The sequence below is a fragment of the Sinohyriopsis cumingii genome, chromosome 4 (genome assembly GCF_028554795.1).
Source record: "Sinohyriopsis cumingii isolate HCF-2022 chromosome 4, ASM2855479v2, whole genome shotgun sequence".
In the NCBI taxonomy this organism is placed as follows: domain Eukaryota; kingdom Metazoa; phylum Mollusca; class Bivalvia; order Unionida; family Unionidae; genus Sinohyriopsis; species Sinohyriopsis cumingii.
This window is the reverse complement of record NC_142964.1, coordinates 39,696,306-39,712,052: the sequence shown is the minus strand read 5'-3', so window position 1 is coordinate 39,712,052 and position 15,747 is coordinate 39,696,306. Positions and strand designations below refer to the sequence as shown.

Genomic DNA, 15,747 nt, shown 5'->3' with positions numbered 1-15,747 from the left:
CATAAGAGTCTAATTCAGGCCTCCTAAACAGATAGACCTCACAGAGAATATATTTGTATTTAGAGAAGACCTTACGAAATTCAGAAATAGTGTGCCTGCCAAACGTGGGTCATTCCCTTTCACTACAATTTGGTTGCCACCCTGATCGATAATTTTTAGTCTCTGAGGTAGAGTCCATTCCCAGTATCAGCAGTAGGGCAAGATTAACATGCTTACCCTTGATTATGTCCTTATGTACATTGCTGGGCACAGTGTCCACCAGTGGGAGTTTGTCAACAGGCACAGCATAATGCAGTGTTTCGGAGAATCTTGTGTTGTCATCCCCTGCACATAGTAAGGGCCGATTGAATGTTAAAGTCACTATGCGATTGACACGTATCCTCGGCAGCCGGAATCCCTGAAGATTGTGAAGCTGTTGTACCTCGTGGTGATATGTTAGTCGTTGTGGAAGATTGTGTCAATGGGGCGACAGATGCTTGTAATTCGGCTAACTGTTGCTTGATAGCTGCCATGTCTGACATGTAGAGATCACGTGTATCAGCTGCTTGCAGGTCATGTGACGATGCTTTTGAAGACATGAAACACCCATCTGGTCACGTGATGATGCTCTTGAACACAAAGAAGAATCACCCGTCTGCTGCACATTATCTCTGTACAGTTGAAGAAGAAGCCTCTTTCCAATTGAAACTGAGACCTTGAAGTTCTTCTCATCTAAATGTTTAACCGATTTTGATGCAGTCCAGTATTTACGGAATGTTCGCCCAAGTTGAATTTGTTGCAGCAATGGCACCCTGGTTAAGTTCTGTATAGATAGTTCCTGAATGACATCATCAGCCACCATATTTGTGGACAGCGGGCAGATTTACTGTTGACTTTATATGGTGTTTGGAAGTTGAAATAAATTCATTGAATCTCAAGATATCTTTACGAAAATTACATATACAAACAGAATGCAAATCAAGCTTTTTGTTACTATCTATATTTGCGATTTATATGTTGACTTTCCTTCAGTGTGCCTTGTTAAAAATGGTAAATTTTGGTGATCGCATATACGAGAAACTGCCATGTTGCCGTTGTCCAGGTAAAATGGGCAAAATATCGTCTGCTAGTGACCTTATCAAGAAGCATCTATTGCAAATGCTGGTCAAATGATTAATAGTTCATCTTGATCTACGAGAAGCTATTGTGAGTTGAATAAACATATGATCCCCAGAAGACAGAAAGTAACATGTGGTATCAGGAAACAAAGAATTCTTTCCGGAGATAAGTTAAATGCAGCATCGACACTGAAAAGCACGCATCTCAACAGGCATCCCAGTTGCCGAAATAATGCCTCAAACAACTGACATAATGTTTGATCATGTGCTCCAACTCTGTCATCTGATTGGTTCAACATGACAACATATCTAAATTTAGTTACTAGCTTATTAACATATACTGGCTGCAATGAAGTCATGTCTGGCAGAGCAACCATAGTAGACAGAGAGGCCCTACAAGGGGACAGAGAAGGATGCACTGTATATTTCTCAAACTGTATTTAATAAATTAAATTACAATTTGTAACAATTTATTGACATGGTAATTAATTATGAATTGGTACAGCTATGTGAACTGTTTTTGATTTTGCTGACATAATCCATATATATGTCGTTTCAGAGTATAAGATGAAGCCGATGTTTCCAGATAAAAAAGAAATGACATATGCCAGAAAATATTGTAATTTCTTTGGAATGGTGTAATTCTCAATAATTTTGGCATATACAGATTAGAAGAGTTTAGAACAGTTGAATTTAGCAGTGTGAAAGGATTAGTTGTAGGCCAGTGAGATGAATACTCAAATTTAGGATTGTTCTTTCGTTTTCTAATTATTTGTGAAGACCGAGTTAATCTTTTAAGACAGTTTTGAGGAGGACTTCTTGCATATTCATAGTTTTATTTCGGAGGGAGTAACATACATATATCTTGTAAATACTTGGAATGTTCATTTTTCTTGGAATTTTACTTTTTCAGTGTCATATTTGGGTTGAATTTATGGATCATTCATAAATGCTTTGTTCATCAATGTCTCTTTTGCCATTTAGAAATTGCGTTGTGTTTTGTTTATTTCCAAGGTATTGATGGCTGGGAGGTCTCTTCCCATGGTGTAAACGCCCTGGCCACATGGATGTTGGAACACCCAATGCAAACTGAAGAGTCTGGTTCAGCAATAGAGGCTGGATATAGTGAGGCAGCTGGAAGGCTTCCCTCACCAGAACTTGCTGCCACTGCAGGACTTAAAAGATCCAACAGGTATACAACAGAGGAATCTGTATATTAATTAATAAATTTTTTTCATTATTTGTTTTTGCAGTGAATACTATGCAGGACATGTATATCACTTTTTGAATGTCATTTTTAGAATTTTTATTGTGCTGTAAATGTAAGCTCTAATTTTTAGCATTAGTTCCATTTCTCCTTTGAATATGTTTCCCAATCACATTATGTTAGGAATATGAGCCTGCTACCTACTAAAAGATGAAAATTATCTTATCCTGTCTATTTCAAATAGACAAAGGACAGTAGCTCTTGCCCATGACCTCAACAAGTCACTGCCAGGTGTCACTTGTTTTTAGCTTCGCTGCTGTACAGAGCACACATTGTACAGCTCATCCTCCAACAGTCCAACCATTTGAGTGTTCCTACAGGCCCATACAATGTTCCTTTTGGATTTATTATGCGGATTTGTCAATCTTCTAAAGGTTGAATGCATCATTTTACACTTTTCTGCCAATTTTGAGTGACTTTGTCACTTTTTGGGACCCTGTCTTTTAAGACCCCTATCCCACCACACTATTGTTGACCTTACACAAGGTCATTATGAGTTAGCATGCCTATGACTTTGTTTGCTTACTCTGTCAGTTATGGAGATCTTATTAGGAAAATTCTAAAGTGCTGCTCGATATTTATGCTTAGTTTAATTGTATTTCATGCTATTTTGATAGAATTGTGGTTTAATTAATAACTAAGCATTGTACATAACTTCATAACAGGGCCATAGGTTTCTGGTACAACACTTTCACTGTTCATGGTGACAGTGTTTTAGCAACTTAGAAATTTCAAATACATTGCTAGTTTCTGTTTTAATTTTTTGTTTTTGTGTCCTTTCAGCAGAATGTCTTTAAATGCTCGATATGCAACTTCAGAGCATGGAAATTGACCATTTTTATACTAAGTCACTGGCCATCTCAACATCATTAGCTGTCCAGCTGACACTGGCAGTCCAGCCATCCCAACATGGGGACCTTTTTGTTGCAATGGTGCAGCCAAATAGTTCATATGGGGATCTTAGTGATAGATCCATTCATTTAACTGCGCAGTTGGTATCTTGTCACTACTATACTGCCGATTTCAGTGAAAAATCTGTCTTTTCAGCCAGGCCTTTGGAGTGGCTGATACCGATGATTGCCAGACAGTCTTACCTACCTCTAGCACCTAGGCCAACTACACATCATTCACATCAGCTGGCAGTGCCTGGCTATGTTGGACTTTTGGTTACTCACTGTCTACCCTCAAGGGGGAGCTAGTGACATTGCCAAATACGACTGGCTGGAGTCATTGATGAGTCATCGATGTCATCTGGCAAGACTTACGCAGGGTATAATGAGATGTGGGTAAACGTATCTTATTCAGATTCAAATGTGGAGCAGGCTCAATGCAGCTTTCAAGCCGCTATCAAGGAAATCTTTCTGGTGTTGGCCTTTTCGGAATGGCATTCACCCTGTACCACTACCCAGGATTAGAAAGTGAAGGTATCGGTTCATTTTTCAGCTCTTTTCCTGTCCCCAGTCAGCAAAGATTAAAGAGTAATGACTGGCTTTTGGGTTAGATTTTTGACCCAGGAACCTCTAAGGTGTTATTTATGGAAAGCCAGGTTCCAGCAGCTTTCTCCTCATGCTGGTATCAGACGCACTCTAATGATTTGGCAGCCATCCACATGTCAGTTCCATTGTACTACAAATTGGACGAGAATATGTTCCATGCCACATCAAAGCTGGTTCAGAACATTGTGACGACATCCTCTACACTGGATTTGGCTTCATTGGCAAGTTTATGGCTCGCCGAAAAATTCAGTAATAGCCACGCCTGGGATGCTGTGGCCAGGATACTTTGAAAATGAATTGTTTTGGATGTTGGGATATTGGATTTTATTAGCCCTGGTATTTTGGAGGTAATTTTTCTGCTTCCCATTAAAGAAGAATTTTTTTTGAAGTTCTAAGAGGAGTATAAAATGCTGTTTTGGGATTAAATTATATAGTATAACTGTTTTCATAAAGGAAAATATTGATTTTGCAAGTAAATAGTTTGAGAGTAAACAAGTGAATAATTGAAGATAATGCTAAAACTTAAGTTATGGCAATTCAGGAACAGAAATGACTGGAGTGCATTTTTACTTCTTATTTATTATATGTGAAAATAATACCTTGCTGGTTTTTTTCTTTCTTAAAAAATCTGCTCTGGTGGCCTAAATGGTTTGAGCATCTACCTTGGATGCAGGAGGTCACGGTTTCAAACCCTGGCTGAGTCATACCAAAGATTATAAAAATGGTACTAGCAACTGCCTTGCTTGGTGCTCAACATTAAGAGGTTAGTGTTAGGATTGGTCGGCCTGGTGTCAGGATAATGTAAGATGGTGGGACATGATGCTACATGTCTGCAGCATGTTGCCCCAGTGCTGGACAAACCTATAAACTGCTTCACTGCAGACATAGTAGCAATATGACTAAAATTATTAAAACTATATTAAAAATCCAAATCTCTCTCTCTCTCTCTCTCTCTCTCTCTCTCTCTCACACACACACACACAGAGTTGTTTAGATAATTTTGCAATGACCTTGAGAATTTCGGGTCCATACTAATGTATTTTTAACATAAGTAAATTGTAAATATTTCAGGGACGACAGTTCTTTGATCTCTTTAAGTTCTGGGGAATGTTTCAACCGAGAGCCAGAGGATCTATCCAGTAGTGTTACAGGGTTTTCCCGTAGAATGAGAGATCTGCGACTTTTCCGAGGACGTGGGCTTGACATCAGACGGTTCCTAACATCTGTTGGTCTGTACATCCATCCATCAACAGTTTTGTTTGCACAAGATAACTTTACTGTTAGATTTTAATCAAATATGGCATGCTGATTTTATTGATGAGACCTTGAAAGATTTTGATTTGAAGCTTTGTCTGTCATCATTTAGAGGAATTATGGCCAGACCCTCCTAATTTTTGTTCCTGCAACTTACAGTATATAGTCTCTTATAAATTGAGTTGAACTATAAACAACAAAGATCCTGTTCTGCCATAGCATAATATGCTGCAGATCAGAATCTATGTTGTTTGTTCATCTGATTACTCCAGAGAAACTACACAGACCAAGGTCTGCCGGTACATTATGCTATGGCAGATCTGGGTCTGTGCAGTTGGCATTTGGACACATTAATGGGACCCTATATTATTTCATTTCCAGCATTAAACAATATCATTTACAAAATTAACCACCCCCACCCCACCCTGATTTCATACTTTGTTTCTGCACCATAAATTTACTTAGATTTGTTGGATTTCAGATGAATTTGATATTTGGCTTATATTGATGAGACAGTGATGAGTTTAATTTCCAGAATTCATTGACATCTTTTACATGATTTATGCCTTCCCATTGCCAGTCCTTCTGCTTACTTTGGTTTTGCAACATAATTTTACTCAAGGATAGATTTCAACCAAATTTGATATGTGGCTTTATATTGATGAGACTTATAGTAAGTTTAAATTCCAGCATTCCAAAGCATAATATTTTTGGCTGTTTGAAAGGTTCTGCTTTCTTAAGTTTTTTTTGCAATTTTTATATTTATTTTTTTAGAATTCAACTTTGAATGGGGCACTGTATAGCCATGGTTGTGCTGAAGTGCATATGTAAATGTATAGATACAGGAGTTATGCTCCCCTTATTCAAAAGGCTTGGTCCTTTTTTCATGAAACACATTTTGCTCCAAAAATTGGTTTGTGTTGGTGCATATAGTATATGGTATAAAAAGAGCTTAATTTCTGACAGTTTGATTTTGGAAAAAACAAGTAACATTTATAATACAAGTAAATTTTGAATTCATCGCATGCATGGCCTTACAGTCTTTATTGCAGTACTGAGAAGAGATGTTGATTGTAAGTCCATGAATATTTGGGTCTAATGTTTTTTTTAACTTTGTCTTCTAAGTGTTGCGGCAAACACTGAAACTTTTTAAACCTTGTCAGAATAATACTGTTATGAGATAATTTTTCTAGCAAATACAATTGTACCATAACCTACTGAAAATAAATTTGGTTCAAACTTCATTTCCAGTTATGATGCATTGGTAAATAGCTAGCAGTAAAAAAAAAATGTAAGGTCAGATCAGCTGCAACCATTATAATTGTGCCAATTATTTTATGAAGGGGATGAGAGACCTGTTGAGCCCATGGAACATGCAGAGCCTCAGCAGCAGCAGGCAGAGCCAGAGCGCAGGTCCCTGGTTGACATGTTTGAAGAGATTCTTGACCTACAGGAGGAACTGTGCAATGAAAACAGTCTGGATGACATGTTCAATTCTGATTTCACCGAGACCATTGATCTTTTTTCATCTCTGGTAAATCACATTGTTAGCCCTGAGATAACAAACATTTCAGTCTTGGCAGAATCAGTTTAGTTTTTAAGTTAAAAAATTACATGATCATAATCATGTTTGTCAGATGCCATTTTCCTGATAGATCAGTTTTAAATAGGCAAACTGCAACTTGCTATTATATGTAAATCACTGAAACACTCATAATGTTTGGCTGTAATTTTTGTGAGGAAGTGTACCCAAGTGTTGCTATTATCCTTCTGTTTGTATTAGTAATACATATATGTTATTAATTGAAATTTGAAAAATATTGGACATGATGCAAGGGCATTCTATAAAATGTGGCTTTACAAATGACATTGAGATGAATCTGGTGTGTCATTTTCGAAAAAAAGGTTCACTTTTCACAGGCAAAGGACACATTTTTGGTGGCATTTAGTGTATCAAATTGGAAGAAAATAACTAATAACATATGAAGGACATGACATGTAGCTTTCACAATCTCATTTGTGGTGTTACTCAGTTGGATGAAAAATCTGAGGTGTTCCAGTAGTACATATGGGTTGAATCATTGATCTGGCAGAATGTGGTTTGAATAATAGATTGTAAACTGGGGGTTGATTTTTCAGATTCTGTAGCATTCAGCAGCTTTTATTTTCCCACAGAGACGAGAACTGGAGGAAGAAATGCAGGTTACGTGTGAGTTGTGTCAGCAAAGAGTAACCAATTTCTGCTCCCACATGAAAACCAGCCACCCTGGATGTGGAGGTAAAATTGAAATTTACAGTTATCTCATACATGATAAATTTATAATGCTTCATTTACCTTAGATGTCAGGAATAAAACTCGCAGGCATACAGGAAACTTGAATTACTTTTTTGACATAGGGGTTGCCTTTTTAAACCACACAAGTAATTTCCACTTTGCCTGCTATTTTGGAGTTGACCCCAGTGAAAAATGGCATTGATTTATTCTTATCAATTTCTCCTTTAAATACATTCCCCAATCACATTACGTTAGGAATATTTGCCTGCTGCCTCGTTAATCCAGCCCTACTAAAGATGAAAAACGTCTTATCCTGTCTGTTTTTAGATAGACAATGGGCAGTAACTCTTGCCCATTACCTCCTCTTGATACGACCGTGTGTGGCCAGTTTTTAGCTTTGCTGGATGCTGAGACACATGCTGTGCAATAGTTTCCAACAATTCAGTCCTCTTTTGAGTTCCCATGGTGTGGATTTATCGATCTACTATACAATTTCTGCAAATTTTGAGAGATTTGTCACTTGTCGGGACTTAGTCTTGTAAGACCACTGTTCTTCCATACTGTTGTTGACCTAACAGAAGGTCATTACATGTTAGCATACATTTTCGTCTTAGTAGCAAAATTCTATTGTGCTGCTTGATAATTATGCTTAGTTTATTCATATTTCACACTGTTTTGACAGAATTATGGTTTAATTATTAACTAAGCATGCAGCCAAATTTTAAAACAGGGCTATAGGTTTCTGATATGGCACTTCACTGATCTGTTAATTACGACAGTGTTTTTAGCAACCTAGTAATTTCAACACATTACTAGTAATCCATGTTGCTACTCCTGTATATGGGATGTAAATCTAGCTATAAAAATAATTCTCCGCTATACTTGATTTCCTGTGAAACCTGACCTCCTGTCACTGTCATTGGCAACTAGGTCATGTCAAGCAGTATAGCAATATTGTGCAGCTAGATTGCATCCATATTTTGTTTGTTGTATTTATAGGTAATAGGTTCCTTTCTAGAGCTGTCTGTTTCTTCTATTGTGTTCTTTTCCTTAGCTTTATCCTCTTCTTCTGGATTTTTTTCATATATTTTTTAGTCTCTGTGTGTCATTCTTTGCTTATGAGTAGCTCTGTATATTCTTTATTGTCACCTAAGGAAGACCACACTTTAGGACAAAACCTGGGAAGTTTTATTTCTTTGTGCTGGTTGGAAATTTTTGGGTCACTACAATGTTTCATTTGTTTTCATGGGGTGCAATTTTTTGTTTAATATTTGATCTGAACGACAGATTTAAAGACCAAATAAAAATGTTGCAAAAAGCACATCCTGATTTTTTACTGATAGATTCCTAGTGTAAACAGCTCATTTGATTTAAAATATTACACTTTATTCTCTGCCTTTGTTTGAGTTATTGTTGACCCATACTCATGATCCTTGTGGGTAGCTCTCTACACAAACAAATTATACTAATTACAGGCACTTTCAATACTGGCTTATAAGTAAACTTTTTCTTACTGAAAAAATGATTCATTCAGAGTAGGGGTCATCTTATAAGCACCCCATACAAAAAGTTGATAAATCTAGGGGTAATATTGAAAACGTTTGATGTTTGCAATATGTACAAAATACTTTAAATTCAAATACTTTTATGCAACTATTGCCATCCAGAATTGCATATATGTTATGCACTGCATTTACTGCAATGCATTTACCTATTTCATGATTATATTCATTACACAGTAATTTATCTACATTTATTTGGATTATAATAATCTGAATATATTAAATTAAATATTGTTCCTTGGAAAGTGAATTATCCATCAATGCTGTTTACCCTTGGGTGTTTATTAATCAGTATGTTGTTTCCATTGTCATACAAGTCCAAACAAATCATATTTGAATTATATTTTTTATTTTCCTGTATAGACACTGTATTTGATATAATAAAAGTTCTGATTTTATTATATTTGCCTTTTTCACAAGTCTTATCTAATTCCCGAGTAATATTTCCTAAGTAATCTGCCAGTGCAAAGCTCTTGTAAATTCAGCACTCACATTGTTTTCTCATTTCACAATCCTTTGACTGAACTGTGAATTTCTTCAGTGCCAATTCCTGTATTGAGTAAAATGAGTTTATTTGAACTCCCTGTAATCATGTTGCACAATTGACACCTGTTCAGTAGTGGCTTATCCTTTGATGGATTTTCCAGAATATATGCTTAAAGTATCATTTATAGAGCCCAAGCTTGTTCTCCACGTAAGCACCCACAGAGGAAAATAAATATGAGAAATAGGAGCTTGGATTATGTTTATGTTGAGCAGGATGAATTCTTGAGCTTTGTGCCAGATTACATTAATGCCATATATGATACATTGAATTACAGAAGTGCAGATTTTACTTTCATCATTTATTTTTAACATGTATCAAATTAACTTATATTGCAGGATATTTTGAATCAGATAATTTGGGACTATTATTTTTATACTGGTATGTGATCTAGAATGTAATTCATGGGTTTATGATATAAATGGGTTTAAAATGCACTCATTATGGATTTTTATGGATTTTGACTAAAAATAGAAGTTGTCAATTTATATTTGATATGTTCCACTCAGTAATGTAATTGTATTTAAACAGGTTTTGTCATTATTTTCTATTTTCAAAGCTGGGTTTGTTCATTTTTTCAAACTGCAACTCTGACTCCATGACAAGTCACTCCTTTCATATGGATTTGATTTGCAAAATACGCTTTGACTTATAGGAGGTACTCTAAAATTCTGGAAAAAGTGTTCAGGGCTTGTGTTTTTTTCTTCATGTTTTGCACATACCTAATCTAAATAAAAAAGACGAGTTGATTTGATTAGAACTGTTGCTTTAAGCACACAGTTATCAGATTATTTAAGAAATGAGCTGAATAAACATCATGTTAGTCAAGTCTCCTGGTACATACAAATGTTTGTCATGCAGTATTACACAACTTTAGCTTTCTCAAAGCCACAAAAAATTTTAGGTCTAATATCAGACATGATTAACAGAATCAGTTCAAATGTTGACATTTTAAGGTCAACTGATGTGCACTGATAATCACACAATCATCTTCCATTTTCCTGATGGTTTCCTTGATCGATCTTGTATGGCAGTTGTGGAAGTGTGATTTCAGTTCTTCTTCATAGTCTTTGTTTACTGCAAAGTCTGATGGTTGGAGAGTGTCCATAGCATGAAGTAGGCCCATACAAAAGAGTGGTTACACATGATTGTCCATAGCATGAAGTAGGCCCATACAAAGGAGTGGTTACACATGATTGTCCATAGCATGAAGTAGGCCCATACAAAGGAGTGGTTACACATGATTGTCCATAGCATGAAGTAGGCCCATACAAAGGAGTGGTTACACATGATTGTCCATAGCATGAAGTAGGCCCATACAAAGGAGTGGTTACACATGATTGTCCATAGCATGAAGTAGGCCCATACAAAGGAGTGGTTACACATGATTGTCCATAGCATGAAGTAGGCCCATACAAAGGAGTGGTTACACATGATTGTCCATAGCATGAAGTTGGCCCATACAAAGGAGTGGTTACACATGATTGTCCATAGCATGAAGTTGGCCCCCACAAAGGAGTGGTTACACATGATTGTCCATAGCATGAAGTAGGCCCATACAAAGGAGTGGTTACACATGATTGTCCATAGCATGAAGTTGGCCCCCACAAAGGAGTGGTTACACATGATTGTCCATAGCATGAAGTAGGCCCATACAAAGGAGTGGTTACACATGATTGTCCATAGCATGAAGTTGGCCCCCACAAAGGAGTGGTTACACATGATTGTCCATAGCATGAAGTTGGCCTATACAAAGGAGTGGTTACACATGATTGTCCATAGCATGAAGTTGGCCTATACAAAGGAGTGGTTACACATGATTGTCCATAGCATGAAGTTGGCCCACACAAAGGAATGGTTACAAACAATTGTCTTTCAGATTACCTATCATCTACAAACTTTGAATTTATAGAGGTTAATTGATGAAATTAAAACCCCAATGCCACTGTTTATCATAGATTGCACCAGTCTTCCAATCTAAGTAAGTATGAAAGGAAGAAAATGATTTGTTAATAAAAAAGCTGACATAAACCATTCTTTGAAATAATCAAGGTTTTCCTCCCAAGACAATGAAACTGTCAAACATTATACATCTTTAGACCAACTATAGTTGGGCCTGAAGAGGGTTAGAAGTATGAAACCACAGTATGTGTTATGTCAACTGGTATACTTCCTCAGTCCAACCATAGTTGGGCTTGTGGAGGGTTAGAATTATGAAACCACAGTATATGGTATGTGAACCGGTGTACTTCCTCAGTCCAACCATAGCTGGGTTTGTGGAGGGTTAGAACTATGAAACCTCAGTATATGGTATGTCAACTAGTATACTTCCTCAGTCCAACCATAACTGGGCATGTGGAGGGTTATGGTCTTACAAGTGAGCATAAAAAAATTGCATGTATACATTTTGAAATAAATGCAAATTAACTTTTGCTTACAGAAATATGTCATCCAAGAGCATAAAAGTAGTAATTTAAAAGTAGTTTTTTAATTAGTAAAAAGGCTTGTATAATGTCAGATGCTTTTTTTGTATAATGTCAAATGCTTTTTTTCACCAGGGACCTGTGATCATTATGGATATAGAAGTAATGGTAGTTACACAGATGGATGGCTGAATGGCATATGTGGGACAGGCCATTCAAACTATCTTCTATGTAACAGTTGTCATTCTAACTACCTGGCACATTACCGCCGTAACCCTGATGGAGTTGGTGAGAGCCAGTCAGTTTTTGGAGTTGGATCACCACGTGCTCCAGATTTGTTAGAAGGGATTGATCAGCATGGTAGAGGTAACAGTACTTTAACTTTATTTATATTCTTATCTTAACCCCTTTATTATCATCTGGATAGTTTATTTGCCAAAACCAAAGTTTATCTGTAAAAATAATCAGAATCATAAACTGGAAATATCAGTTATACTGAAAGCATTGAAATTTTGTAACATGAACAGTTTCACAGTTTTATTGGTTATTATCATTTTATACTACTCATTTAATATGCATGCATCTTAAGTATGATAAACAAGAATAGGTGATAGGCATCATTATAGTCTATTTCTTGTGTACCATGTCATTATTTGGTTCCAAATTTCTTACCATTTTGTGTATGGATCTAAATGTAATTATATATATAAACCATGTTAATGACAAATGTGAAATTTAACGAGGCACATGTTTTCATTTTATTTTTGGTAATAGAGTTTATTGAATTCTACAACAGTTTTATTCTTTTCACTATATCAGACGAGACTGACTTTATGTCAGTATTGATGGATACACTACCAACTTTTGATAACATAGAAAAGCTTCACCATCATCTAGGACTATCAGACAGAAAACCAACCCCAGACCCTGTCAAGTTTTCTGAACCTGACCCACTTGGAACAAAAGCTGTACTATCTGGTGCCCAGAATGACATGATCACATCCCTTTGTAAGTAACTAAATTGATGTATTAATACAGAAAATTGACATTTGACTTGAAATTTGTATTGCTTTAGCAAGGCAAATTAATTTGTGACAGTGTTTGTTAATAGCAACATGATTATATCATGTATATCTAGTGATTCCTCATTAAAAAGGTGGCATTACAAGATGGGTGGTATCTCTAGAGGTGAAAATGTTAAAAATGCACTTCCTTGGTGCAGGATACAGCACCTTTCCATTAGGCTTCTCTCTGTAGGGGAGCCTTATAAATGAGAAACCATTGTATTATCAATGAGCAACTTGCAAAACTGTTATGCCTTTTGTTTTCAGAGGAGAATGTAAATTAAAGGATGCTATAAATAAAGAACCTTGTTCATCCAGCTCACACTGATCTGTTGATATCTGTCAAATGAAATCAACAGGACAACAGTCAGATCAGTACATTGGACTGTGTACTAACTGACAGATCTAGAAATCAAAGATAACCATGACTACTAATTAGCATTTTATTTTCTTTAAAATGAAAGCTTTCTTTTGTGTTAGAATTTAATTTGAAAACTGAAAGATGCCATAATGAATTTATATCTTGGGGAAAAATAAAGAAAATTGAGACACCATTATTTTATTTTTTTAAAGTTATTCAGTACTCAGTTAAAGCTGGAACATGAACTCGTAGCAATTAAGTCAAGTAGTATAAGTTTTGGGACACTTGAGACTGTTGTATTATTTCTTTTTAATTTGTTGATTGCTGTATTTTATCATTTGTAACATTAGAGTTCCTGTCAGACTTAATGCTGTTCCCATTACTGGATAGATTGGATTGTTATAAATTAGGTTGATATAGATTGTTTGAGGGATCAATAAAGATATTTAACCAATATTTACATTCCAGATATGTATAGTTTTGTTGGACACTGACAAGCCTGTAGCATTACAGCCATGCTGCTCTCAAATCAACAGTGACATCCTTTTTTTGCACTAGTTTACGTTATAGCTTTATGCATTATTACATCAAAACTGTCACCAGTCACTAGTAATTGCAATGTTTTCTACCTTGAAAATTGAAATACCTAACTTATTAATATATGGTACCAGTAGTACAACGATGAAAAAATCATCTGGCTATATTTCATTCACATTGTTTGAATGACCTTACTTACATTATACAGGGTTCCCATGCTACCGCTAACTCAGGAAAATGTCGGGAGAAATGATAATTATTTTCCCAACCATGAAAAGTTCTTGAATTTCGTAAATATTGACGAAAGTCTGGAAAAACCCGGGAACTTTCCTCCACAACTTGACGCCCAAAACAGTTATGTAACTGAATCGTAACTGAACTGTTCATGAGTTAAATTTATTGAGTTCTAAGCAGAATATTAGAAAGTTGCAGTATGGATCATTTGGGTGCTTGCCATAAATAAATTTGTTGAGACAATCCAAACGCTCAGCGGATTAGATTCATCTGGTAGACATTTTGTCTCACGGACAGTTCGATATCCATATATTTTTTTATGTGGAAGGTATGAAAACCACTCAAGCATCGCAAGAGGCCAACATGATGGTGTTAAAGCATAGCGGCTTTGTGGATGGGCTAGCAAACTTAAATCGAGTTAGACCTGCATGAAATACATGTGAAAATTATTTATTTTCTCAGAAATTGCGAGTATTAAAATCGTTATGTCTTTAGTCTGTTGAAAGACAATAAAACTAATGAATTAATGAACTTAGAGCTGGTACTAGCGATTTCGATTGCTAGGTGCACAAGCACACAGAATCTCAGAACCGTCATTTTCAAATGTTGTAGAAACAAACTATTAAATGAAAGTCATATACTGGTTGTAATAAAAATACAAAAATGAGCACAGAATTCTCTATATTTATTCCAAGACCAACTTCTGGTGTTTTGTTATATCACGTAACTACCACGTTTACATATGCTCTCTCATGCAGGGAGCATATGAAGCAGGGAACCAGACTACTCTGCTTGATGAATCAGACTGGCCAAGTTTCTTGTAGTTGTTCACAAAATAAATATGTTGAGAATTATATATTCTTTCTGGTTTATACAAAAGGTATCAGACTTTCATTTAATATAATTGAAATTTTGTACAATGACATTAAAAAGGAGTTTGTTGTTGATATCGTGTGACTATTGGACTTCTGATGTCATTGTTTGAGAGTTGTGAAGTCATGTGACTATTAACGCGAATGGTGAGTACTGGGTCAGATTTCATCTATGCCGAGTTTTGTCTAGTTTGTCAGCAGATTAAAGACATAACGATTATAATACTTGCCATTTTTGAGAAAATAAATAGTTTTCCTATCGATTTCATGCAGGTATAAATCAATATAACATAGTTTAAATTTGCTAGGCCTGCTGGTAAGCTATCTTGCGATGGCAGCAGATTCCCAATTTTTTTGTATGTAATTGCTCTGAACCCACACTCCATCCTAAATGTCCAAATGTGAAAAATGGGGTTGGAATATTTGGAGGAAACCTGGATTAGAAAAATTTCGACTCTCTCAGCTGAACTTTGGTGTAAAACTATTACACAGTGACATGTAGCTTGAAGCAGTAGTTTCAGATCTTAAGTAGAATGCAGGTGAAATGGGGAAAGTGTCATCCCTTTTATTAAATATTAAGAAACGATAAGAGCCCATGTATCAATACAGGTTTTGGGACTGGTTTATTGAACTACAAGAAGACAAGTTGATTTCACAAAAAATTCAGTCCTTGTTTATACAACAATATATAATTTTGAAGGTCTTTTGTCAAAATTTAAATCAACCCTTTTGTAAATGTCTTTAAAGGATGGATTTTTAAA

The 15,747-nt window shown here is 35.9% G+C and overlaps 1 protein-coding gene across 1 annotated transcript in view; it reads left to right on the top strand.

The window, feature by feature from the left end:
• Positions 1–15,747, top strand: part of LOC149801022 (putative E3 ubiquitin-protein ligase HERC1) — a 263,061-nt gene that overhangs the window by 138,752 nt on the left and 108,562 nt on the right. The window contains exons 43-48 of the mRNA XM_089955047.1: positions 2,112–2,289; positions 4,932–5,089; positions 6,458–6,648; positions 7,290–7,392; positions 12,054–12,284; positions 12,738–12,926. Of these exons, the coding sequence (XP_089811173.1) occupies positions 2,112–2,289; positions 4,932–5,089; positions 6,458–6,648; positions 7,290–7,392; positions 12,054–12,284; positions 12,738–12,926 (1,050 nt within the window). The remainder of the gene's footprint in view (positions 1–2,111; positions 2,290–4,931; positions 5,090–6,457; positions 6,649–7,289; positions 7,393–12,053; positions 12,285–12,737; positions 12,927–15,747) is intronic.